Source organism: Caretta caretta, chromosome 10, assembly GCF_965140235.1.
Source record: "Caretta caretta isolate rCarCar2 chromosome 10, rCarCar1.hap1, whole genome shotgun sequence".
NCBI classification, from domain to species: domain Eukaryota; kingdom Metazoa; phylum Chordata; order Testudines; family Cheloniidae; genus Caretta; species Caretta caretta.
In genome coordinates, this window is record NC_134215.1 from 34,819,404 (window position 1) to 34,845,689 (window position 26,286).

The 26,286-nt window shown below is 44.9% G+C and overlaps 1 protein-coding gene across 11 annotated transcripts in view; it reads left to right on the forward strand.

Annotated features, from left to right (window-relative positions):
• The window catches only part of DNAAF8 (dynein axonemal assembly factor 8), a 150,689-nt gene that overhangs the window by 48,955 nt on the left and 75,448 nt on the right, over positions 1 to 26,286 (forward strand). For 10 of the 11 annotated variants that reach the window (XM_075132866.1, XM_075132869.1, XM_075132870.1 and 7 more), the window contains 4 exons: positions 1,796 to 1,990; positions 2,115 to 2,192; positions 4,394 to 4,549; positions 9,869 to 10,063. In XM_075132866.1, the coding sequence (XP_074988967.1) occupies positions 1,796 to 1,990; positions 2,115 to 2,192; positions 4,394 to 4,549; positions 9,869 to 10,063 (624 nt within the window). The remainder of the gene's footprint in view (positions 1 to 1,795; positions 1,991 to 2,114; positions 2,193 to 4,393; positions 4,550 to 9,868; positions 10,064 to 26,286) is intronic. The other variant, XM_075132867.1, reaches the window with a different exon arrangement.

A 26,286-nucleotide genomic window follows, 5' to 3' on the forward strand; every position in this document is an offset into this window, starting at 1 on the left:
GTTAAATCCCCATGATCCAGGCTGCGGGGAGGATGACATAGAAAGATAAATTTAGACTTGGCTGCAAGCAACTGTTCTATGAATCCTCCAGCCAGTATGGAATAAGACCTATTCCATCCACAGTCCCTACAAATAAAGGATACATCTTCATTTCTTTAATCAGGAAGCCACCTTCCTCCTCTTCAATGTGAAGTACACCCTAATTTAGTCCTCACTGCTATGAACTCTGTTTAACACTGTGAAGACTGTATCACAGCAGGACCTGACATTTAGTCTCATCTTTACACAGCGTTGCTGTGAATTTAATGCTGGATTGAGAGCCCTGGAGTCCAAAAGCTCCTGGTTAGCCACATAAAAGATACAGCTATACAAGGTCCTCCTCTAAAGGGCCTCACTCGTCACTGGGAGAGACCCCCAGAAAGACAGAGAGGTGAGTTCGCTCTGTGCTGAGAGTACCAGCTATGATCATGGTTTTATACCCCTGGATACACTGCATTTACCTAACAGACTTTCATTTGTTACCAATCCAGAGTGGAGTCCAGCCTTCTACTTAGGGGTGAAAGGTCTCAGATCTGTTTACCAGTGAACCATTCTGCCTCCCCACCCCTCGCCCAGTAACATCCAACCATCTAAAAATCTCAACAGGACCTGCTCATATTAGAGCAACAAGAGCTGTTTGGCCAATCCAATATATGGACTTGTTGAAAGGAAATTTGCAAAAAGGCCAACTCTCCTTTCCAAGAACTGATTTAATAATTTTATTAAAATGATGTTAAAATAAAAAGAAAATGGTACAGAGTTAAAGCACAGAAGTTTCTGGTTATCAGGGAATAAGGTACAGATTATCAAGAGGTGCGAAGATCTACAAACAGCATCATTTACCAATTAGAGCCATTTTCTTGGAAACACATTGTTCATCTTGGCCAACAAACTTGTATCCACGAAGCTTCAGCCCGATGGCATTGATAACCAGCTCTGACACAAAGCCAAGAGAGCTGGGGATGAAAACACACAGTTCCATTGCGATTGTGTGCTCAGCTTGCACTGTAAAGTTCACCACACGCTGCAGTGAGGACAGATTAAAAGTTACCTGTGTGTTTTATTTAGGTTGCAAGAAATCAGTGTTTCAGAGCATACTGAATGCATGTTACCGGAAAACTGGTAATGGCCAATGCAAAATTGTGAGAATTGCATTTGAAAATAAAAGGGTGGGGGAGGGATTCTTCTCCTAATTGACAAAATACCAATGCTCAGTTATAATCAAGGTGATGAGGTGAGAGTTCACTTAAATGTACATGATAGATCAGCGAGATTTGTTAGGCAGAGCAGACAGTAATACAAGCTCTATCACTCTTATCAGTCTTGATTCAAGGGCATTTCCCTGATAAGTAATTAACATTTAAGGTTGATGATGAATACTGAATGACTCCAGTCATACTACTTCTGGCTGTGATCTCATTAGCTTCCACAGGCTAAGCAGTGTTAGGCCTACTCCGGACATGGATGAGAGAGCTCTAAGGAAAGCCCAGCATGCTACAGGAAGTGGCGCTGGGATCTCTATAGGTCAGTATAGAATCAATGCCCAGCATGGAGCTAGGAGGTGATAGGTTGCTAGAGGTGTCGTCTCTTGGATAAAATGTAAAAGTGAAGCTGTAAACATGCATGTTCCTATAGATTTATTACCGCCACCTGCGATGGTCGCATTCAGCCAGTTGTATTGATCTAAATCAATATAGTTTTCTGTTTCAGGCCTCATAATACAAATTAGTTTAATGTTCCCACTCTCCTTCAACAGGAAGCTTCTTATTTGCCAGCTATTAACACGTTGCCAAGTGCAGACAGCGTTAACGGTGAGATGCTTCTCATGACGATTTGGCTCGCCAGTTGTGGACAGGTAGCCACATGTGGTCAGCACAGTGGACGCTTCCCAGACACTGTCTTGACAGCAGTCGGCATCTACCAGGCTCTTGTTACCTGGCTTCTCTCCCTGGTGAGTTACACAGTGTGAAATGCTACAGAATCAGGCTCCCCACATTTTGTCTACCAGAAAAATATCAAGGTGGGGAAAAAAATGTATCATCCTCTTAATACTTCTCCTTCCTCTACCATAACAGACAATGGCTGACCCAAACAAGGTAAAATCATGTCCCGATCCAGCTCAACTTGAAGTGATTGGAGAGACTCCCTTTGAGGTCAGTGGGAGCTGGATCAGCCCCTGAGTTTGCAAAGAGCATGTAACAGGAACAAAAATGAAAATCAGAGGAACACTGAAATCTTGGCACTCCACATTTAAAAAATCGCCAGTAGCGAACTGCTACAGAAATTCCCTTGGTGGAGGCAGTGGCAGTGCTATTCCCAGTGATGCAATTGCTCCACGCAGGGGGTTGGAAATGTGCCTGAGCCCTGTACTGAAAGTGCATTTTTAAAGGCATTTCTCTCACTTGGAAGAATAGCTTTATGTTACACATGGAATAAGCAGCAGGGTCTATAAATCTATCTAGAGATCCCAGCAATGGCATAAACCATGGGAACATAAAGCAAGGGGCTTGTGTAGTCACCAGAGCCCTGCGATGGAATTAGAGCCTCATAATTCAAAAGTTGCCTGTTTTTTCATCTCATATGGTACATGATCCAAGTCAGGGAATCTGGCCTTGCCCAGGCTGCCACTCCATTCTGTGGCTGCTCTCCCTGTCTTTTTCCCATTGCATCTCCCTTCTCCCTCCTCTCCCCCATGCCCAAGCTCTCAGGTCTCCTGCTGCCTCTTCCTCCTCTTGCTGCCATCTCTTTCCTGGTGTTTTCTATTTTCCAGAATGTTAGGAACCATTAGGAAGGGGATAGACAAAAAGACAGTAAATATCATAACGCCACTATATAAATCCATGGTACTCCCGCACTTGGAATACTGCATCCAGTTCTGGTCGCCCCGTCTCAAAAAAGATACATGAGAATTGGAAAAGGTACAAAGAAGGGCAACAAAAATGATTTAGGGTATGGAACAGCTTCCATATGAGGAGAGATTAAAAAGACTGGGATTGTTCAGCTTGGAAAAGAGATGAATAAGGGGGGATGTGTTAGAGGTCTATAAAATCATGCCTGCTGTGGAGAAAGTGAATAGGGAAGTGTTATTTACCCCTTCACCCAATGAAATCAATAGGAAGAAGGTTTAAAACAAACAAAAGGAAGTATTTCTTCATGCAATGCACAGTCAACCTGTGGAACTTTTTGCCAGGTGATGTTGTGAATACCAAAAGTGTAACCGGGTTCAAGAAAGAATTAGATAAGTTCAAGGAGGACAGGTCCATCAATGACTATTAGCCAAGATGGTCAGGGATGGAACCCCATGTTCTGTGTGTTCCTAAGCCTCTGACTGCCAGAAGCTGGGGCTGGATGAAAGGGGATAGATCTCTTGATAATTGCCCCTGTTCTGTTCATTCGCTCTGAAGCACCTGGCACTGGCTATTGTCAGAAGACAGGACACTGGGCTAGATGGACCATTGGTCTCATCTAGTATGGCTGTTCTTATATCCCTGTCAGGGCTCCTTTTTGTCTCCTTTCCACCATGAATAGCAAGGTCTCTCACTGCAATCCGTGTGCTGAAATTCATCATACTTCCTCAGGATTTTATGAGCCTTACAGCTCTTGTCTTGGCCAATAAGGGGTTTATGAATCCAGAGCTTTGTCTCTGGAAATAAACTGATATGCTTGATACCTAGTGTTCATTATCAGGCTGGCTTTATATCCTTCTCATTTCAGATTAAATCTGTACGTTAAAAAAATAGAATACTTCCCTCTGCAACAAAAAATATAATCTATTTTTTTTAAAAAACAGCCTTGGTCTAAGTAAAACAGGAAAGTGACTGATGCATTTGTGGCTATTACTGATTGTTACTTGGGAATATGTAGGCTTATTAAAGAACCTTGTGCTAGCTCCTTATAATGGCATCATCACTTGGCATTGATTTTGAGCAGAGATTGTATTGATCTCATTATCATTAATAAAGGCAGCGTACAGTGCTGCTGTGGGCTAAGAGCTTGCAGCACAGTGTTGACAGGGACTCTCCATTCTCATTTCTTGCTAGGCTAGGGAGCTAATACAAGCAGCACGTCTCTCTTGCTCTTGCATAGCTGACTGAGTGCACAGTTTTCAGGTTACGGGGGTCCTTCCTGGGAAGATAAATCCAATGACCTACCACCACCTACTATTCCTATTTAATTTGGCCTTTATAATGTTACTGCTGGCTAAAGCTTAGCTATTCCTTTAGTCAAGCTAGATACAAGCTATCTCCACTCAAAAGCAGCCAAGTCAGATGAAGGGGTATTGTCACTCCCTTTCCGAAAAGGCCATCATGCAGTTGTGTGTAACATGAAAGCATCTGTTCAAATGAATTTACAGGTACCTCCCTTGAAAGTGAAAGGTGGGCTCAAAGCCCCGTTTCAGGTGCTGGGTCTGCAGCAGGTCTGGCGAGAGGATGGGCTGGCACTCTACGCTTGCCTAATTCCAGCAGACGAATCTCTGGCACAGAACAGCACCAAGATCCGGAAGCATAAAGTGAGTGGCAACACTTTGTCATGTCCATTACTCAGAAATGCTCTGGTATTTATTAAGAGCCAGATTTGAATATCCTGACTCCAGCTGAGATGCCTAGGAGCCAGCGTAGTTTAGAACAGCCCATAGGCTGCTCTAAATCACAGTAGGGGCTGCCAGCTCAGGATTGTGGGAGCAGACAGGTGACTTACAGACACTCTACTCTATTTCCCACTCTGCTCTTCTCACCTGCGCCGAGTTTGAAATCTGCAGCTCAGAATACATCCCCATACATCAATGACCTTTTGTCTGTTTGTTGCACATTAGCTGGCCAATATATCTCCAGTGGCTGTCAATACCCAGTGTAGAAATCTTTATCCAGCAGTCAAAGAAGGAAAGCTTGTTTAATTTGCAGGGTGGTTTTGTGATTGTATTTTTACTATGTGAAAATGTTGCTTAAGAGGGCATATTGTCTTGCTGTTAAATTCACAGGACCTGGAATCCAAAGCCCTGGCTTCCATTCCTGGTCAGTTCAATATTAGGTGGTAATCTAGTCCTCTTAACCATTTTCTTACTGAATGATGTATCAGGAACACCTTGGAAACACACTTTTCTTTGATGTGCTAGTGTACCGATCTCCTGAAGGCTATGTTTGAATGAACGTTCTGTATATAATCACTGCTGAGGCACTGACTGTAGCCCTTTGCTAGGTTGGGGAGGACTGGCAGCTCTCCGGTGGCACAAAGCAGCTCTAAAGATGGTGTAGCTAGCCAGTGGCAGATCCCTCAGTTACAGGGGGTGTTTGAGTGGCACAGAACCACAGTCACAGTTTCTGTGCAACCCCACTTAGTGGCTGCTGATGTGGCCAGGGAAAAGGGGCTCTGGCTGGATCCTGGAAATCCCTGGCTGCCAGAATGACCCCTTGGGGCCATGATCAGCCCTCATGCTGTTCTAACTTGCACCAGAGATCCAGCCTGGCACATCACAACCTCCAGATCAAAGGTCGGGGGTAGGGGTGCAAATCTGGGTTTAGAACCCATTCCGCTGCTCAGATGGAGTGAGTGCTCCTCATCCACAGCTGAGGAGCTGGCTGCCTGTGAGCAGGGAAGACTAAGTTTCCCATGAAGTATCATAAAGCTAGCCTGGAATGTGACAGCTGTGGCTGCAAAGCTTTGCAAATATGTGATTTGACGCTGACAACTTATGTCATAATTAAAACACTGCACAAGAGACAATAAGCAAACCCTCCTGTTGATGCCTGGGCACTGTGGGGAGAAGCAGCTGGGTGGGTGAGGAAAGGCAGCTTGCTAAACTGCCTAAGGGTATCACAATGATTTCCGCCTTAGGTCCACTGGATCCAAGATAAATGCTTTGAAACACAAGCAAATGGGTGGTAAAGAGACTTACCCCCCCCCCATCCCCTTGCCTTGATACTATCTGTTCACCTCAGCTATGGAGCTGATCAGAGTGTCGAAATAAGTTAACACCGAGCCAGCTCAAAAGTCCCATCTGGTGTCATATAATTGAATGTATTTTGCAGGCTACAGGCCTAGGCTGCTCCGAACATTTGGTGAAGTCAGGGAAGGGGGTTGATTTTATCCCACATTGCCTGCACGTGCTGCATAGAGCTTTCAGTCACAGAAATAAATCATGGAACAATCCTTCCACCCTGCTTGCATGCACTGCCATTGGTACCCAGTTCAGCTAATACACACAACGGTGAACACATGAGCCAGCTGGACGGTGTTCCTTAAACTGGGCCTGTGTGCAACTGATGTTTCCTCTCGTGAGAGGTCTCCTCTCATTACAGAGGCTCCAGCATATGCCCTTCCCTACAACACTGCCTTTGTTATTCCTGCTTTCTTCCAACACTTGTACAGCGGCTCTTGGTTCCCTTGTCAGAGATGTAAGCTGATGGGAACCACTAAAAACTTTCAAAAATGTCAGATGCAGCAGAGACAATGAAAACAAAAGCAACTCACTGCTGCCTCTTTTATTGTTCTCCTTATCAGCCACAGCTATTGCTGGAGAGAAACCTGGCAGATTTCACTGTTCAGACTCTCCGGCTCTAGTCTCTTGCTGCAGTGCTAATGTGTAGTATCTTACCTGGCAACATGAGATAACAATATTCCTCTCTTGCAGCAGTTAACATTCCTCGTTCTAGTTGTTTCTTATGGAAACAATGGCAATCAGTCATCGGGGCTTAGCTTAATTTGGTGTGCAAAATCTCATGGTCACTCTGTTGTCCAGGAAAATAACTTTGTTGGTTGTGAGATTTGAGGACAATATGAGTTGTTAAATTTTTTAGATCATCTACAAAAGAATGTACAAGGTCATGGTCAAAATTTAAGTCTAGCACCCGGACATTTTAATGTTCTCAGCTTGAGTAATCCATAGTTCTTTTATTAGTATGGCGAACAGACACATGACTGGCTGTGCAAACTATTAGATACATTTAGTGCCCACATGTTACCAAAGAGAAAATGTCTGTCTGTTTATGTATTGGTCTGTTGAGCCCATCACAGTAGTATCTGATTCACATCAAGTTAGCCACAGTGGATTGTGATGTTTTTTTCTTTTAATATTGTTTCATGAATGTAGTGCTGAAAAGCAGTGGATTGCTAGTCCTGGAAACTGAGGACCTATTTCAGTCCACAGAGCAAGTGTTAACTTCCCTCAGCCTGTCCACTAATATTGCGCAGCCGTGACATGGTGGGACCACTCATAGGTTGAGCAGGACATTAAGTCCCATTGGGCCTTGCATTTCTTGTCGCTTTGGCTTGATTGCCAACAGGGAGGCCAGCTGTGGTGGTGACAGTAGTCTTTAAGAGGTGTCAGGGCCCAGTCTAACTATGGGGGCCTTCTTTAAGGAGAACAAGCCCATCTTGGCCAAACTGTAGTATTTATCTGCCTAGATGGCTGGTGTCAGCTAATTGACTAATGAGCACCTGGCCTGATAAAAGGCTGCCATAGTTCAGTTGAGAGGGTTGTTCCTAGAAAGAAGAGGCTCAGAAGAAGAGGTGCTCCCAGAGACACAGGCCCACGAGGAAGATCACTGCTGCTGAACTTCCTTAGTGCAGGACCGGAAGGACTGAATTATTAACATAGGTGCTGGGAGGAGGCCTGTGGGACTCCTGAACTTAGGGGAGGAGGCTTGTTGGTCTTAGCAGCCAGCTCCCAGAGGAAGGGTAGACTTGAGGGGCTAAAGGGTTTGTACCGTGAAAATTAATAAATCAGCCCCCTGGGGGGGAATCTTGATTTAAGTCGTGGACTGGGAGTAAATCATTGCAATTGCAAGACTGCAAGAGAGAGAGAGTCCCTGCAAGACCAAGGGGTTGTACTTGAGGGTGGTGCCCTGCCACACTTGTAATAATAATAGTAGTTAGCTCAGACTGCAGAGGTGGACATTTGGCCACTGTGAACTGGACTGACCTGTCCTATTCATTTCACATAGGCCATTGGATGCTAATGGTTTTTTTCAGGCACTACCAACCTAGAAAGGACACACTCTCCATTCCAGTCCCCTGAGCCTTCTGCTTTCTGTTTACTGGGCATTTCATTGGCAGCGGCATGTCTTTTGTTGTTGTCAGATTTTATTTCTCTAGCCCAAGGTCTAATGGTTTCTGAATAAAAATATAACAGGCTCCTCAAGGAGGGAACTGTTGTCTTGGGCAGGTCAACCTTTCGATCTCTCAACCATGACAGCATCTTTTGTTTTTAAATCTATTTCTATAAATCAAGCAAATCTTCAAAATTTATCCCCCTCTGTCATCAGCTTTGGTAGCTTTTGGAATGCCAGTTTCTGTCCCCCTTCCAAACAAATGATTGAAACGAGACAAGTTTACTCATTCCCTATACAGATCAGGGTCCTGGAGTTGTTAGAATGATACATTTATCTCTTGTAACCTTTGCATCCTGTTAAACAAGATGTATTTAGAGGAATGTCTGATGGGAATCAGATTTTATGACACATGCTCTTTAAGAATTTAAACAGTGTTTTCAGTTAGGCAGGCTATCACTAAATAAAGCAACCTGATTGTTTTCTATACACTTGCTAACACTAAACAATTTTGTGGTGCATGAAAATAACTTCCATGGAGTCTCTGTCATTGAATGAGCTGAGGATTGAGTCTGAGACCTTTACAGTTTGTGCTTTTGTTTGAAGGTACCAGAACAGATGCTAGAGAGAAGATATTTTGCATAACTATTAATCCTGATCATTTACAAGCTGGCCCCTGTTGGCTGGTCCCTGTTTGGGAAAAGTCTTCTCTCTGGCAGCCCTAGTTGTTTAGAACCAATTTGGAGGGACAAGTGGGTTTAGAGAGGAAACCAAAGAGATCTGTAACTTCCCAACAGTGTAGAACAAAGATTGGGTTTCAGTGTTTTTAATAACAATCTTATTAAAAAATCAAATGAATACCACTGTTCAGACCTGTAAAATAGCCCCGTGAAAGATTTCTTAAGTGAATATTATACAGCATTAGACTGATTTATGGTCCTCTTAATGAAATAGTTTCCCCCCATCCCCAGCTTCAGAAAGGCAGAATCTGGTTATAATTAAAAGCAGTGATCCTTCACAAAGATTTATATAATACAGTCATCCCCTGGGCTGCAGAACAAGTGGAACGTCCCCTAGCCAAAAGAAAGTTACTGGTCACCTTTGGTTGTAGAACACTGATGAGATTCATAGCATTGCCCCTTGGCCAGAACTACTGAAAAGATTAGCTGGCTTAGCCATAAAGCTTTATTATGGAGAGCAGCATTGGCCTTAACAACTTCAATTGGCTGTAAAGTCCAGATATAAAATAACTGAGACATGCTGTCCATCACACAGGGCTCCCAGCCTTTTGGGCGTCCATACCACTTCAGCAGATGAAGAACTTGTCTGTGCCTGCCTGTGCCCTCTTCATCCCCCTTCAACTGGAGCTAGCAACCTCCTCTCTACCTTAGTGATGGATTTAGGGTCTCACCTCCATGCTAGTCCCCAGCCTGCCTGCCTCCTGTTTAGTTGTACTGTACTTATATGCAAGGCTGGGTAGGGCATAGAGAGCTGAATGAGAAAATGCTGGGCAAGTGTTTCATCATTAAAATAGGGAAGGGGTTGTGCTGCTGGTGGGTTTGACAGGAGAGGGGAAGATAGCCAGCCAAGGATCAGTGGCAAAGCTGGAAGTATAACTGCTGGTCTGCATTGGGAACTGTGGTAAATTCTCTCCTCCATCTCCCATTTAACTCCAGTCATGCAACATGTGTATAAAAAGCTTCTTGTAAATAATATGTGCTGCTGTCTTGCAGTGCACTGTTAACCTGAAGGCCAGGCGTTTAATCAAATGTCACTGTTTGTAGGCTAAGGAAGCTCTTCGAGGAACATCCATTTTTTACCAGCAGATCTCTACGTACCTCTCCCATACATGGCTTCCAAATGTTATCTGGTGGAGCAGAGAACTGACCAGTCGCCTCCAGAACCAACTATATCCACTCCTTCCGGAGATTCCTGCTGTACGGCTCAACTGCATCACTGCTCTTAACCCTGACCCTAAGGTACTGTCTGTGAACTGTGTGTTTCTATGTTCTACCATGACTAGGGCCAGTAACAGGTGTTGGCCTTCATCCATTAGGAATCTTTTCCTATGGTCTAGGTAAGGACTTAGGGCCTGATCCTAAGCCCTCTTAGTACTCATAACTCCCATTACAGTAAAAACATAAGAACAGCCAACTGGGTCAGACCAATGGTCCATCTAGCCCAGGATCCTGTCTTCCAACAGTGGCGAATGCCAGGTGATTCAGAGGGAATGAACAGAACAGGTAATCATCAAGTTATCCATCCCCTGTCACCTTGTGACATTGCACTCCATATGCTTTATGAAAATATGCTTATGAATGTGAATATGATGTAACTGGAATATGCTTTATGCAAAAGGTCTCTTGTAAGGTATCATTACAAAGCTTATAATCTAGTGAGTGTGTTCATCCTATTTGTTTGCATGTATTATTCCTATGTCTGGAGTCAGGAGAATAAGATATAAACTTGTATTACTGATGTAAACATATTAAGTGGAAGCCATTAAGGGTGGTTCAGAATCAATGAACTGTAAAGGGCTCTGTTTACTTGCAAACCTTCCTGTGTCGTGTGGGCCAGCCCAGGAAGAATGGAGACTAGGGGTCTCACAGTGACATGTGGCCATGTCACCTAATAATGAAAGCCATCTTAAATCTGGTACTTTTCCATTTAGAAGGAGGGGTGGGATCCCAGAGAGACAAAAGATTCCCGTCTTGTACCAAAGCTATAAAAGGGGGTGGAGCAGGACAAAAGGAGGCCAGTCATGAGAAAACCCCTGCTTACCACCTGAGATGTCTGCTGGAACTAACAAGGACTGTACCAGGGGAAAGGATTGGGCCCAGACTAGGAAGGAGTCTGTGAAAGAAGCTTAAGGGAACATCTTTGGGGGTGAGATGTTACATGTAATCAGTTTCTTAATGTATTAGGCTTAGACTTGCGTGATTTTGCTTTATTTTGCTGGGTTACTTTGGTCTGTCTGTTATTACTTGAAACCACTTAAATCCTACTTTTTATACTTAATACAATCACTTTTGTTTATTAATAAACCCAGAGTAAGTGATTAATACCTGGGGGGAGCAAACAGCTGTGTATATCTCTCTATCAGTGTTATAGAGGACAGACAATTTATGAATTTACCCTGTATAAGCTTTATACAGAGTAAAACGGATTTATTTGGGGTTTGGATCCCATTAGGAACTGGGTGTCTGGGTGCTGGAGAGGTAACCTGCTGAGCTGTTTTTGGTTAAAGTCTGCAGCTTTGGGGGCGAGGCCTAGACCCTGAGTCTGTGTTGCAGCAGGCTAGCATGTCTGGCTCAACAAAGCAGGGTTTTGGAGTCCCAAGCTGGCAGGGAAAAAGGGCTCAGAGGTAATTTCAGCACATCAGGTGACAGTCCCAAGGGGGTCTCTGTGACTGAAACCGTCACACACCTATTCCCAGCATCTGGCAAACAGGCTAGGGACACTTTAGAGCATGGGTTTGCGTCCCTGCCCATCCTATCCTTCAGTCAATGAGGATTATGGCGCTCAGCACCTCTTAGGATGAAGCCCTTATCAGACTAAACTAAGCCTGGGAAGGCATTAACCTTGTAGCAAACATGAGCATGTCTAATGATCCATAGGAAGCATAAAGATTAACCTTTCACTGTTGTCAGGATGTACATGTCTTCCATAATATCTGCTCAAATGAATGAAATGCTAGAAGAGTTCATGTGTTTCTGGTTTAATGGAGATGTCTGTTTCTTTGAGGGACCTGGGACATTATATAGGACTGGCCCATTCTATCTAATTGTGAATGGTCACAGCTGCATTCACAGAAACAGTTCTCTGGGACAAATTATGATTGCTACAGGACAAATGTGCTAAGCCTCTTGTTCTCCTAGCATTTCCCTGCAGGAGGCAGTCAGAATGTGGCTACCTGCATTTCCTGAGTTCCAGGGGGCTCCCAGCACTGCTCATCCCCACAGAGGATGCTATGCTGTGGAGAGGTGAAGCCATGATGCTTACAGATTGGTAAACAACCAGATGGCTGCATTGGCGGCAATGGTCTTTTTCCTGAAGGTCTAGCAAGGACCACCAGCGAACGTGCTTCTTCTTCCCTTCCTAGATATAATGCATTCAGCCGTTGCTGCCCAGACGGTGTCCCACTCATTGCCTTCTCGTAGCATCAGCAGCATCTGTCAGTCATGTTGTTTTCCCATAATTTCCAGGCCAATATAAACACAGATACACAATCCCAGGAAACAGTGGACACAGCAGTGTTGTTTCACGACTGAGCCGATTCCTTTGAAACTGATGCAGTACAATACCTCTTATATAATTCTAATCAGGGGTTAATAGTTACCCAACACCAGTCAATACAAGGAAGAGGTAGGCACTAACATAGCACTTACAGTTTTGCCTATATGATGTTCCTCCTCCTTGACTGAAAAGACAGCTTCTCTCTCATTGATGTGCAGCCAACATGGCTTCACGTACTGGCAAGTGCTGAAAAGTTACCCAGTATATTGTACAAGATAAATCTGGTGCTTATTTGTAAGGCATAGAATAAGGCCTTATTTAAATCAGGGAGAGCTTTTATGTCTGTCCCTTATTAGGGGAATTATAAATCATTAGAAATTGAACAGTCAGGCAGCAAACCCATTTTCTGTGTGAGGGATCTATCTCAGCCTCGCCTGCTTAGAAGAAATTAAGTTAGATAAAAGGCCAGATTTCCCCCTCAATTTCAGGTGTTGAGCACCTCCTGGGATCACTCTCTTAATTATGTGAAGGCCACATCACATCATGGCCCTTTAACCAGGTCAACCCACTTTTAAAACATGAAGCTTTCAGTTAAAATTCTGATCTCTCTAAGCAAGCTAGAATCGGCCAGATTCTCAGCTGATGGGGACTGGTGCTATTGACAATAGTGGAATCATGCTGATTGACACTAGGGGACAATCTGTCCCAGAGTTACTAAAAGCCAGCACCATATCGGTTTTACATGTGAAATTCAGTGTTAGCTTTAATCAGGCCTGTCAGCTTGAAAACTCTGGTGTAGCACCAGTGATCATTATTATTTATCACTGATATCACAATGGGGACCAGAGTCCTAACTAGATTGGTACCCCATAGTGCAGAGCATTGGACACATGGTTAATAAATACAGAGCTCTGTCCCAGAGACCTTACAGTCTAAAAGACAAGATGCAAAAAGATCGATGAAACAAACAAGTGGACAGGAGAGGGGAGAGAGGAAAATGGGATAAAAAATGTAATAGGATGCCTTAGTCCAGCCTTGTTCTGTGCACAGCGGGTAACCGGTCAGTAGCATTAATCGTTATACAGATTCTTTGTCAGAGAGAGAGAGAGAGAGAGAGAGACAACATTTAGTTTTCAGTCAGTTGGTCCAGTAGTTTCTCAGCAGATTCTGAGTCCCAAAATAGATCATTTTGCCTTTGGTGCCTTACTTTGAAAGTCTCTGTTATTAATGCTATACATACTTTATATCGATCTGCAGTATTTCATTTTGGATATCCAGAGCAATTTCACAAGGGGATCATTAAAACCCCAGGTTAGGTTAGGAGTGACATAATCCTTGTGGAGGTTTGCAATTAGTGTTCCATGTCAGCAAAAAGGGGATTGCTTCATTTTAATATAAAATACAACTAACTGCATCTTCATATTAACCCTTGGGATGCTCTGTATTTGTCCTGATAACCTCCTTCCCCTCTCCTGTTCCTTAGTTCCAAGTGAACAAGACTTACCTCCTTAGTACCTTCAGCAGTGCTCTGAGCACAAGTGGGCAGGCAGTCTCATAGTCCATGCCTGCTTTTTCTTGGCCACTCTGCACAGAGTCACCCTGGGCTCCCAGTCTGTGCTAGTTCCCAGCCTGCTGGGGGAATCAGGGAAGTGGATTATATCTGGAGCAAATGCCAAGAGAGGATGGGGGCTCCTGCTTGGGGAAGGTGGATCAGAACTTGCTCAGCTGTGAAGCACTAGCTCTGCTTTACTTGCCCATGGTGGAATCCTCCAGTAGCTCCGCCATAGCCCTGTAAATTAGCTAGCTCCCAGCTGACTTCCACCAACAAGTGAAGGCTTGTTTTCCTTTTTCATGGGATAGTTCTGATTAATAATGGGCCCATCCTGAGTTCCTTACTTTTTACTGAGGCAAGACTCCCATTGACCATGATTGGAGTTTTGGGCCCAGTCCAAATTCTCCTGGGTGTAACTCCACTGAAGCTGAGGATGCGTGTTGTCAAAAAATAACAACACAGCACAATATGGGGTAGCAAGAGCACTTGGTGGCTATATGAAGACTGAAGGCATATCACCGAAGGCATACAAAATTCATTGCTGTAGTATTTCTTCACTCTGTTAATATACAGATACAGCCCCCTAGAAAACAACCTGCCTCCAGAATTTGTGAACAACATGCCACATAAGAGATCTACTGCCATACATACAAAAGACCAAAGCAGAGTCTGAGTTTTCACAGATGTGATCATTCTGGTTTAATGATAGGTATAAACTTCTAGCTGCAACAAAATATATCAGTCCAGTACAGTTGATACCAGAGTGTGCTTCATGTTACAGGGATATAGTCTCTAAAGATCATGAAGAATGAGGAGCCACTTGGGAATTCCTTGGTCTGAACATTCTGAATTCGATCAATTAGGCTTTAGTCTCCCAAGGGAAGAGGTTAAAATCCCCCATCACTTGGGACATTTAAAACAAGACTAGAGAAAGCGCAAGAAAATGTATGATGGGGAACTATCTTGCATCAGCAGAATGACCTCCTGGGGCTGTTCTCTGATTAAATTTTAAGAAGCTCTTTCCCAGAGAATATATTAATGGGATATTTGAATAACAGCATTTATATGACACAGCTGACAAGAACTTTTAGAGTTTTGCAATGCCTTATAGATGTGATGTTCATTCTCTTCTCCAAAATATATGTGTTATAATATCTCCCCACTCCTGAATCTCTGCTCTTAGCATGTGACTGACAAATCCCATAGCTGTAGAGTTTTAATGCCTTACATTGTCTTATCAACAAGCACCATGCACTTACCCCTGGTAAGGGTGAACAGCACCTGCCTCTTATTAGCAGCTTTTACCATCACAGCTGATGGAGGAAAACAATGAGGAGTCCTTGTGGCACCTTAGAGACTAACAAATTTATTTGCGCATAACTTTTCATGGGCTAAAACCCACCTTATCAGATGCCTGGAGTGGAAAATACAGTAGAGAGGTATAAATACACAGCATATGAAAAGATGGGAGTTCTCTTACCAAGTGGGGGGTCAGTGCTAATGAGCCAATTCAATTAAGATGGAAGTGAGTTATTCTCAACAGTTGACAAGAAGGGAGGAAAAATCACTTTTGTAGTGTTAATGAATTCAGTGTAATCAAGGTGGCCCATTTCAAACAGTTGACAAGAAGGTGTGAGTATCAGCAAGGGGAATATTAGTTTTTGTAGTGACCCATCCACTTCCAGTCTTTATTCAGGCCTAATGTGATGGTGTCCAGTTTGTAAATTAATTCCAGTTCTGCAGTTTCTCGTTGGAGTCTGTTTTTGAAGTTTTTTTGTTGAAGAATTGCCACTTTTAAGTCTGTTATTGAGTGACCAGGGAGATTGAAGTATTCTCCTACTGGGTTTTGAAAGTTATAATTTTTGATGTTAGATTTGTGTCCATTTATTCTTTTGCATAGAGACTGTCCGGTTTAGCCAATGCACTTGGCAGAGGGGCATTGCTGGCACATGATGGCGTATACACGTCTGTGTAGGTGAATGAGCTTCTGATAGTGTGGCGGATGTGTTTAGGTCCTATGATGGTGTCCCTTGAATAGATATGTGGACAGAGTTGGCACTGGGGTTTGTTGCAGGGTTTGGTTCCTGGGTTAGTGTTTCTGTTGTGTGGTTTGTAGTTGCTGATGAATATTTGCTTCAGGTTGGGGGGCTGTCTGTAAGCAAGGACTGGCCTTATGGAGGAGCTCCCTTGCACAACTGCTGCTACCATCACATCAGCGTTTAATCATCTTCACTGACATCTTCACCTGATTCTCATTAGGTTCTTGGCTGCAGAGCTGCTACCTCTAACTGTTTTCTGTCAAACAAATAAATAAAAATTGCATTAAGTAATGTGGTCTGGGCTCAGCGCCTCACAGCTCTTCAGATGTTTTATTAATCTTTTACTGCTGCCTGTGCTCTATCTTTCTCTCTTCTTTTCACACAGTCTGAGAAACAGTCTAGTGGCTTCAAGCTACGCCCCAGGTGTGGACATATTGGGTCCTTCATGTATGGATATGACAGTTACCTGAGATGCCTTGGGTGCACCATGACTTGGCTGGATGTGGGATCTCGGAGCTCTCAGGTCCCAGTGTGTGCCTCAGGGCTGTGCTGCCCTCCTCTGAAGCTTCTGTTAAGCCTGATGCCAAATCTTCAAGGGCTTCGTTATAAAGCATCTGAACTGGGCATTAGGACTTTGCCTTAATGCATGTCTGACAGGATCGACCCTCCACAACAGTGCTTCGTCATCTTCAGAGTGATCGGCCTGTTCCAGCTGGAGTCACTGGAGGATGCTGAGAGATTGGCATGCTTGATGCCTGCCCTGGATGGTGCTGGATTGCAAGGCCAAGGCACCACCTCTCAAAGCACAGATCAAAATCCTAATCAAGGAGTGCTACTCACCTGCATCAGTAACACCTCACCAGTCCTTGATTAGTCAAGGCCTCCTGCTATTCAGTCTCTTCCTGAGCTGGTACTGAGAGGCCAGCTACCAGGCATTCCTACACCTATTGTAAAGCCCGATGAACTCGTTACATTGCCTTGGCTTCAGTGCTTATATATGCCTCACATTTCACCTGATTGGTCAGACCACTCACCCAGTGCTGAGTCCACTTGGGGCTGACTCACTCCCCTGTGAGTAACTCAGATGCCCCAGACCCCATGTATACAGTGATAATATGGCTGTACAAATGGATGCCTAATTGCAGACTTACGAGTTGCTGCATTAACACACTCCAGAATCTCAGTTTACAGTGAAAAAAACATGATGAAATCGTGACCCCACTGAAGTCAGTGGGAGTTTTGCCATTGACAAACTTATGGTTGAAAAGCTGACCTTCGGAATATAACCCAAATTTAAACTAACATGATGATGTTTGCCTGAAACAAGCTTGGAGAGGTGTGAATTGATCCAGTTCATCACAGTGGTTTGTTCACTCTGGAGCCGAATGACTGTAAATTAACTGTGAACACGGCTAACTATTCCACAGATGATTGGTTAGCAGAACCATCCAGTTAACATTCTTATCCATCATAGCTGGACGTGGTGGTACATACTAGGGGAGGAGGGTGCAGTGGGGTATCTAGTTGCTGTCAACGTTTGCTGGAGGACGGGAATGTGGAATTCAATGCTACCTCCTCCTACACTTAAAATCACCTCTGTCCCTGCCCTAAAGTGGGAAGAAGAGAAAGCAAAGTACATACCCATCCCAGTACCAAATTCTCAACTATCTTGTGTATGCCAGTATCCAGGACTGCCCTCCCGCCCCCGCCATCCTGCGTGATAGAAACCCTAATTGCCCTCTCCCTAGCCATCCAAACCTCCACCTGCCCCAGGCTGATTGCACAATGCATTCATGCATTTTCAATACTAAAATCTGCCCCACATTGAAATTCTGGGAGTTCTGTAAAACAAATGGAATTTAGTATCACAATAAATAACACAAGGGATTGGACCACATGGTGGCAGAGAAGGGAGAGCATTTAGCAGTAATGCCCCAAATCAACGGTCCTTGCAGCCTAATTCTGAGGTCCTTGCCATGTAAATCGGAAGTCCCTGCTGTAAACAGTTCCTGCTGTGCTGCATCAGACTTGGGTCTTGAATATGTCTCACAACTGGTGCCTGAGCACCAGCTTTCAGTGCATGTGTCCCTGGCACTTTCTTTAATGCTGTTGATGCTTTCACTGCCAATGGCATTGACACAGCTGAGGTTGGTGGCTCCTTTGTCAGTGCTCCTGCCACTCATCTTGGCTTAAACCTGAAGATGCCAAATGAGCTGGTGGAGATAGTTAATGTGGATCATGCGAAGGAGCTAGGAGAGTCTCTGAGGCACCCAATCCTTCTATGGAGGTAGAGAGGAAAGCCAATGACTTTCTCATGGAGGATTTGAACAGCATTTCTTTCCATTTCTTATGCTGGGAAGCACCAAGGGCTTTGGGGATGAGATAAGGAAGTAGCTAGTGTTCCCTCCCGCAAATCCGGCTATGGCTTCCTGCTTTGGCTGGGAAACATTTCTCAGGCTAGTAGATTCTATTTGCTACATAAAGATTATTTTCAGATTCTCTTGACATAGTTTGATGGTCAAGCCTTTTCTTTAGCTCTTGTGGGGAATGAGTGCAGAATATGCTTGCATTCAAGAAGGGAAATGTCAGAGCTCATTGTTTTCTTGTGCGACAGCCGGAGTAACCAGGTTCCTGTAGAATATGCTTCCCCTTCCTACTTTCATTGTTTCTGCTCTGTATTTTGCAACCCATTTTTGTTGTGCTGTGAAATCTCTTCCCCTAACTGTGTCTGGCTTCATCTCTGCAGTCTTGTCTGAAACAAAACAATGGCTCCAGGTTGCTTTTTAATGATTCTTTAAGAAAAAGTAATGTTTGTTTTCAGTCTCAGCTATGCTATAGAGCAATCTTCTCCAGTGCCTTCAGGTGACAGAAATCTGAGTATGTCTCCTGAACAACAACAAAGAAATTTGACAGTTATAAAGAAAAACACAGGATGCCATCAGGTAGGAACGGGGCACCCTAGTCCTCTTGGGAATAACGCTATGGGCCCAGATTTTTTCTGTGCCAAGGTCTGCTTGGTAGGGGGCTGTCAGGGAGATGATCAGGCTGCTCCAGCCCCAGGATAAGTCAGAGCAGCTTCGGGGCTGCTGTAACTTCTGTCAGTTGCTCATAGTCCCCAAGGGACCATACAATCATTGAATTTCAGGGTTGGAAGGGACCTCAGGAGGTCATCTAGTCCAACCCCCTGCTCAAAGCAGGACCAGTCCCCAACTAAATCATCCCAGCCAGGGCTTTGTCAAGCCTAACCTTAAAAACCTCAAAGGAAGGAGATTCCACCACCTCCCTAGGTAACGCATTCCACTGCTTCACCACGCTCCTAGTGAAAAAGTTTTTCCTAATATCCAACCTAAACCTCCCCCACTGCAACTTGAGACCATTACTCCTTGTTCTGACATCTGCTACCACTGAGAACATCTAGATCCATCCCCTTTCGAACCCCCTTTCAGGTAGTTGAAAGCAGCTATCAAATGTTCAATGAGTGAGAATTGTTCTACTATGTCCCGTTTCACTTCTGACACACCCTATGTGCCAGGGTGTTGGGGGCAGTTGGCATAGGAGCTGATTATGCTGCCTTGTGCCAGCAGAGAGCTCTCCTACTAGGGGAATTCTCAGCAGCCATTGAAGGCCAGCTTCCTCCACTTTACACCCCCTGAGTGGTGCAAAGTGGCTAGAACGTAGGCAGAGATTCTCTCCCACTTTCCCTGAAGATAACAGGGGGGCTTTCAGTCATGATGTGTAAGCTGGTTTAATGGGGCCTCTGGGCCTGATTCTGCTCTCACGCCACTGTTCCACTGGTGCAACACTGATCATTTCAGTGGAGGAAGTGGGAAGAAAATCAGGTCCTGAGGCTAAGCTGATATAACTTACACCTCCTTCCTGCCTCTCTCTCAGTGTATGTTACGCTCCCTTACTGGCATGTCACTTATACCCCTTTATCCATCACTTCTCTTTGACCCTTGATCCTAACACATACTATGTGTCCTTTGAACCTTTAGCTTGGCTGTGTGGAGCTTCCATGATGTACCATGATCTCCCCTCTTGGAGATGGGAAGGGGTACATCATGGGAGATATAGTCAGGCCAGGGAGCCCAGCCCTTAGAGGAGAATGGGGACATGAGGCAATTGAACGAGAACTCCCATGTGGGACTGCAGCATTATGTCCAAATAGAAATATTTTGGTTTTCAAGTGTTTGGTTTTCAAAGAAAAATAAAACATTTCCATGGAAAGCAGCCACTTTTTGTGAAAAAAATCATTTTGCCAGAAACCCAGTTCTCCATCAAAAATAGTTTTGATGGAACATTTTCAACCATCCCTGGTTAGGAGGCATCACTGGCAGAGCAGGGGTTTGGAGGGATGTGTGAAAAGAGACATGGATAGAAAATAGAGGATAAGGCAGAGTTTATATTTAGAGCCCGGAAGGTGATCACAGGAGACTGAACTTCCCTATTGAAACAAGTTCTTTTGGAGAGGCCTGGGAACAGGGCCTGGGTCAAGAGAAATGAAAATGTCACTCCTGTTGTGCGCCAACATGCATCCAGCTGGCCAACACTGACTCATGCTGAAAAGGAGCGGCAGAAAAGATTAGAAATAAATGGGCTTCCCTGGGCCCTGAATGATTTTGACATTATTCATAGTTCCTGATAACAGTGGGATCACTCAGCTACCCAACAGGGGATAGTACATTATGTTCCAAAGCAAGGCTCATCCAAGAATTTTATCCATCTGTGTTTACATGATTCTCCCCTAAATATGTGGCTAGATTTCTATACAATGCATGCTGAAAGAGGGAAGTGCTGGAGGTCCCCTCTTCTCGGACATTTAAAACTAGACTGGTCTAAACACTAGCTAATATATTGTAGGCACCAGTGGGGCATTGACCCGTGAGGAGAGGAGTCGACTAGATCAACCAATAGGACTTCCTACCTCCACTTTCTATGACTCTGTGAATATCATATTTGGGATAACTGCCAGACAATACAATCTGACATATCATGGGTACAATGTATAGAGGCCTCTGATTCCATGACGTCCATTAGACATCACTCCTTTATTTGCTAACTAGCAATGTGGCTGATAAATATATAAATGGCCTGATTTTCAAAACCTAAGAAGTCTAGGGCCTATTTGCAGGTGTGTACCTTTGTAGTCACAGTCACTGCAATTTAAAATGGCCCATAATTTGTAATTCATTCCCTTCCTGCACAATCAATGAGAGGGTCTTTTGGTCAGATTATTATTCCAGTAGCAGGAGTTACTTCACTGAAATCAATAGGCTTGAGCTTGATGTTACTGAGATTAGTGTCACTTATAGTGAATGGGAAATAGGTAATCTCAACTGAATTCTGCCCTTATTTACCACCATACAATTTCTTACTTGAGGCTGCAGAGGTGTCAATGAGACAGGGCTTGTGTCATAAATATAAAGGGAAGGGTAAACACCTTTAAAATCCCTCCTGGTCAGAGGAAAAATCCTCTCACCTGTAAAGGGTTAAGAAGCTAAAGGTAACCTCGCTGGCACCTGACCAAAATGACCAATGAGGAGACAAGATACTTTCAAAAGCTGGGAGGAGGGAGAGAAACAAAGGGTCTGTGTCTGTCTGTATGCTGCTTTTGCCGGGGATAGACCAGGAATGGAGTCTTAGAACTTTAGTAAGTAATCTAGCTAGATATGTGTTAGATTATGATTTCTTTAAATGGCTGAGAAAAGAACTGTGCTGAATAGAATGACTATTCCTGTCTGTGTGTCCTTTTTGTAACTTAAGGTTTTGCCTAGAGGGATTCTCTATGTTTTGAATCTAATTACCCTGTAAGGTATCTACCATCCTGATTTTACAAAGGTGATTTCTTTACTTCTATTAAAAGTCTTCTTGTAAGAAAACTGAATGCTTTTTCATTGGTCTCAGATCCAAGGGTTTGGCTCTGTGGTCACCTATGCAAATTGGTGAGGATTTTTACCAAACCTTCCCCAGGAAGTGGGGTGCAAGGGTTGGGAGGATTTTGGGGGGAAAGACGTGTCCAAACTACGTTTCCCAGTAAACCCAGTTAGAGTTTGGTGGTGGCAGTGGAGATCCAGGGACAAAGGATAAAATTAATTTGTACCTCGGGGAAGTTTTAACCTAAGCTGGTGAAAGTAAGCTTAGGAGGTTTTCATGCAGGTCCCCACATCTGTACCCTAGAGTTCAGAGTGGGGGAGGAACCTTGACAGCTTGGCTCATTTGATTTAAGTAACAAAAAGGTAGTGAAATAATGTAAGAAATGGGAAATGGAGATTGACACTCAAACTCCTACAATGGGGCAAACCAAGAGTCAGCCTTTCTCTCAAGTTTCCTAAACTATGTTAGGTTGTGTCCTAACTAGAGCTGTGTGAATAGCAATAAAGGTTTCCATGGAGATTTCGCCACATTCTGGATCAAGTTTGCTTTGATCACTTTTGCCCTCTTTCTCTTTCAGCTTCTTGAATATTCATGGGGGTGAGTTTTTGTGCTGGGGTCAGCCTGCATGCATGCAACACCACAGCTCATGTACGAGTAACACCCTGTTTGTGTTCAGTTACGTGATAGCACCAAGAGTGCTTGTGGGGCCATCATAGATCTTGTGGGCTTAGGCATGAGGACTGTAAGAAGTAGAGCAACAATAGGGAGGGAAATAAGGAATTTCCTACAATAAACAGCACTGTTTGAACATCGTGAACAGCAGAGGGAGAGAGCTGGGGTCTCCAGTTTGAAAATGGTGCTGGTAAGGTCTCTCTCTGAGAGACACTTGGCTCACGTGCTACGGAGTGCCCACAAGTGATTGAGGGAGCGGTGTGATCACCCAGACACAACTACCCACAGGTGCTGCAGCACATCCACATTCCTGTGACTGTGCCACCAGATGGGTGCCCTGCCCAAGGGCTGCTGAGGGTATGTCTACACTACAAAATTAGGTTGATTTTATAGAAGTCGATTTTTACAAATCAATTTTATATAGTCGATTGTGTATGTCCCCACTAAGTGCATTAAGTCGGTGGAGTGTGTCCTTATATCATGGCTAGCATTGACTAACGGAGTGGTGCACTGTGGGTAGCTATCCCACAGTTCCCGCAGTCTCCGCTGCCCATTGGAATTCTGGGTTAAGCTCCCAATGCCTGATGGGGCAAAAACATTGTTGAGGGTTGTTTTGGGTACACGTTGTCAGTTGCCCCCCCGCCTCCATGAAAGCAACGGCAGACAATCGTTTTGTGCCTTTTTTCCTGGGTTACCCATGCAGACACCATACCATGGCAAGCATGGAACCCGCTCAGCTCACCACTGCTGTTGTGAGCATTGTAAACTCCTCGCGCATTATCCTGGAGTATGTGCAGAACTGGGCTAAGAGACACCAGCACGAGGATGATTGTGATGAGGACATGGACACAGACATTCCTGAAAGCACGGGCTGTAGCAATTGGGACATCATGGCGCCAGTGAGGCTGGTTGATACAATGGAACGCCGATTCTGGGCCCGGCAAACAAACACAGACTGGTGGGACCACATCGTGTTGCAGGTATGGGATGATTCACAGTGGCTCTGAAACTTTCACATGTGTAAGGCCACTTTCCTTGAACTTTGTGAGTTGCTTTCCCCCGCCCTGAAGCACAAGAATACCAAGATGAGAGCTGCCCTGACAGTTGAGAAGCGAGTAGCGATAGCCCTGTGGAAGCTTGCAACGCCTGACTGCTTCTGGTCAGTCGGGAATCAATTTGGAGTGGGCAAGTCTATTGTAGGGACTGCTGTGATCCAAGTAGCCAATGCAATCATTGACGTTCTCCTATCAAGGGTAATGACTCTGGAAAATGTGCAGGTCATAGTGGATGGCTTTGCTGCAATGGGGTTCCCTAACTGTGGTGGGGCAATAGACGGAACACATATCCCTATCCTGGCACCGGGCCACCTTGCCAACCAGTATATAAACCGCAAGGGGTACTTTTCAATGGTGCTGCAAGCACTGGTGGATCACAAGGGACGTTTCACCAACATCAACATGGGATGGCCGGGAAAGGTACATGACACTCGCATCTTCAGGAACTCTGGTCTGTATGAACAGCTGCAGCAAGGGACTTACTTTCCAGACCAGAAAATAACCATTGGGGATGTTGAAATGCCAATAGTTATCCTTGGGGACCCAGCCTACCCCTTGCTCCCGTGGCTCATGAAGCCATACACAGGCAGCCTGGACAGTAGTAAGGAGCAGTTCAACTTTTGGCTGAGCAAGTACAGAATGGTGGTAGAATGTGCCTTTGGACGTTTAAAAGCTCGCTGGCGCTGTTTGCTGACTAGGTTAGACCTCAGCACAACCAACATTCCCATTGTTATTGCTGCTTGTTGTGTGCTCCATAATATCTGTGAGAGTAAGGGGAAGATGTTTATGGCGGGGTGGGAGGTTGAGGCAAATCACCTGGCACCCGATTTTGAGCAGCCAGACACCAGGACAATTAGAAGAGCACAGCTAGGTGTGCTGCGCATCAGAGGGGCTTTGTAAACCAGTTTCATGACTGGCCAGGCTTTGGTGTGACAGCTGTGTGTGTTTCTCCTTGCTGCAACCCGCCCCCTTTATTGATTTTAATTCCCTGTAAGCCAACCACCCTCCCCGCTTCGATCACAGCTGGCAAAGGAAATAAAGTAACTATTGTTTTGAAACCATGCATTCTTTCTTTATTAATTAAAAAAAATGAGATAACTGACAAGGCAGCCTGGGTGGGGTGGGGTGTGGGAGGCGGGAAGGACAAGGCCACATTGCTCATTGTAGCCACACTACAAATCAAAACTGTTGGAATGACAGCCTTCTGTTGCTTGGGCCATCCTCTGGAGTGGAGTGGCATGGCTGGGTGCTTGGAGCCTCCCCCCCACATTCTTGGGCGTCTGGTGAGGAAGATAGGAACTTGGGGAGGAGGGCAGGCAGTTATACAATGGATACAGCGGGAGTCTGTGCTCCTGTTGGCTTTCCTGCAGCTCCAACAGATGCTTCCTCATGTCCATTTGCTCCCCCATTAGCCTCAGCATCACCTCCTGCCTCTGCTCTTCGTGCTCACTTAATGCTTTCCTGGCCTCTGCCTCCATGCATTAAGCTGTGCCCTATCAGTGCGGGAGGACTGCATGAGCTTGGAAAACATGACATCGTGAGTGCGTTTTTTTCGCCTTCTAATCTGTGATAACCTCAGGGATGGAGATGATAGTGGGAACATAGAAACATTTGCACCTGGGGGGAGATAAAAAGGGAGAGTAAAATTTAAGATGATACATTTCGGAGAACAAAAGGGAGACTCTTTCACAGTGAATCAAGCAATTCACAGCAGACAGCACATGTGCTTTAGGTACAAGGTCACATTTTGCCTTTTATATTGAGCGCCTGCCAGTATGGTGACACATCACACACGGCTGAGCAACAGAATTTGGTTTCCAGGCAGTCATGGTAAGCCTTTTGGTACGCCATGATAAGCCTTTTGGTACGCGGGGTTGGCTTCTTCTGCCTTCATAACATGGGAACAGTTTCAAACGGCAGCACCATCCTTTCCCATAGCAAGCAATGCCGGTTTCACGTTTAAAAGGAGGGGCTGCGGTTTTCGGGTGGATGTGCAGCACACACCTTCCCCCACCCCACCTCATGGCTATTCTCTGGGATGATTGCTTCACCCCTCCCCCTACCACATGGCTATTCTTTGGGATGATCCCTTCACCCCTCCCACCACTGCATGGCTATTCTCCGGGATGATCCCTTTTAGCCAAGTGCAAACAACGCAGCGTGAATGGGGTCCTTTTACTGTTCCCTTACAAAAATTCCCCTATTTCAACCAGGTGACCATGAATGATATCGCTCTCCTGAGGCTAGCTCAGAAAGATAAAAACCGAATGTTGCTTGAATGCGACCAAAACCCAGGACCATTTGCTGCAATGCTTTGTGCTGCAATGGTTCCAGACTACTTGCTACTGGTTTGGCGTGGTAAAGTGTCTTGCTGTGGAGGATGAAATAAGGCAGCCCTCGCCAGAAACCTTCTGCAAAGGCTTTCAGAGTACCTCTAGGAGAGCTTCATGGAGATGTCCCTGGTGGATTCCCGCTCCATCCCCAGACCCATTAACAGACTTTTCCAGTAGCTGTACTGGCCGTGAATGCATCCCAATTCTTCAGGGCAAATCAGACATTAAACACTATTGCTTTTAAACCCTGTACTGTAGTTACAAATGTGCACTCCCCAGAGCTGCCTTCTCCGGCTTTAGGGTCGGGGATCCCGCCTTGGGAGGGTATTGGCTCCAGGGTGATGAAAAGGTCCTGGCTGCTGAGGAGAACGGATTCACTGTTTGCCTGCTGCGCATTCTCCTCCTCCTCCTCCTCTTCCTCATCCACAAAATCCTCCTCCC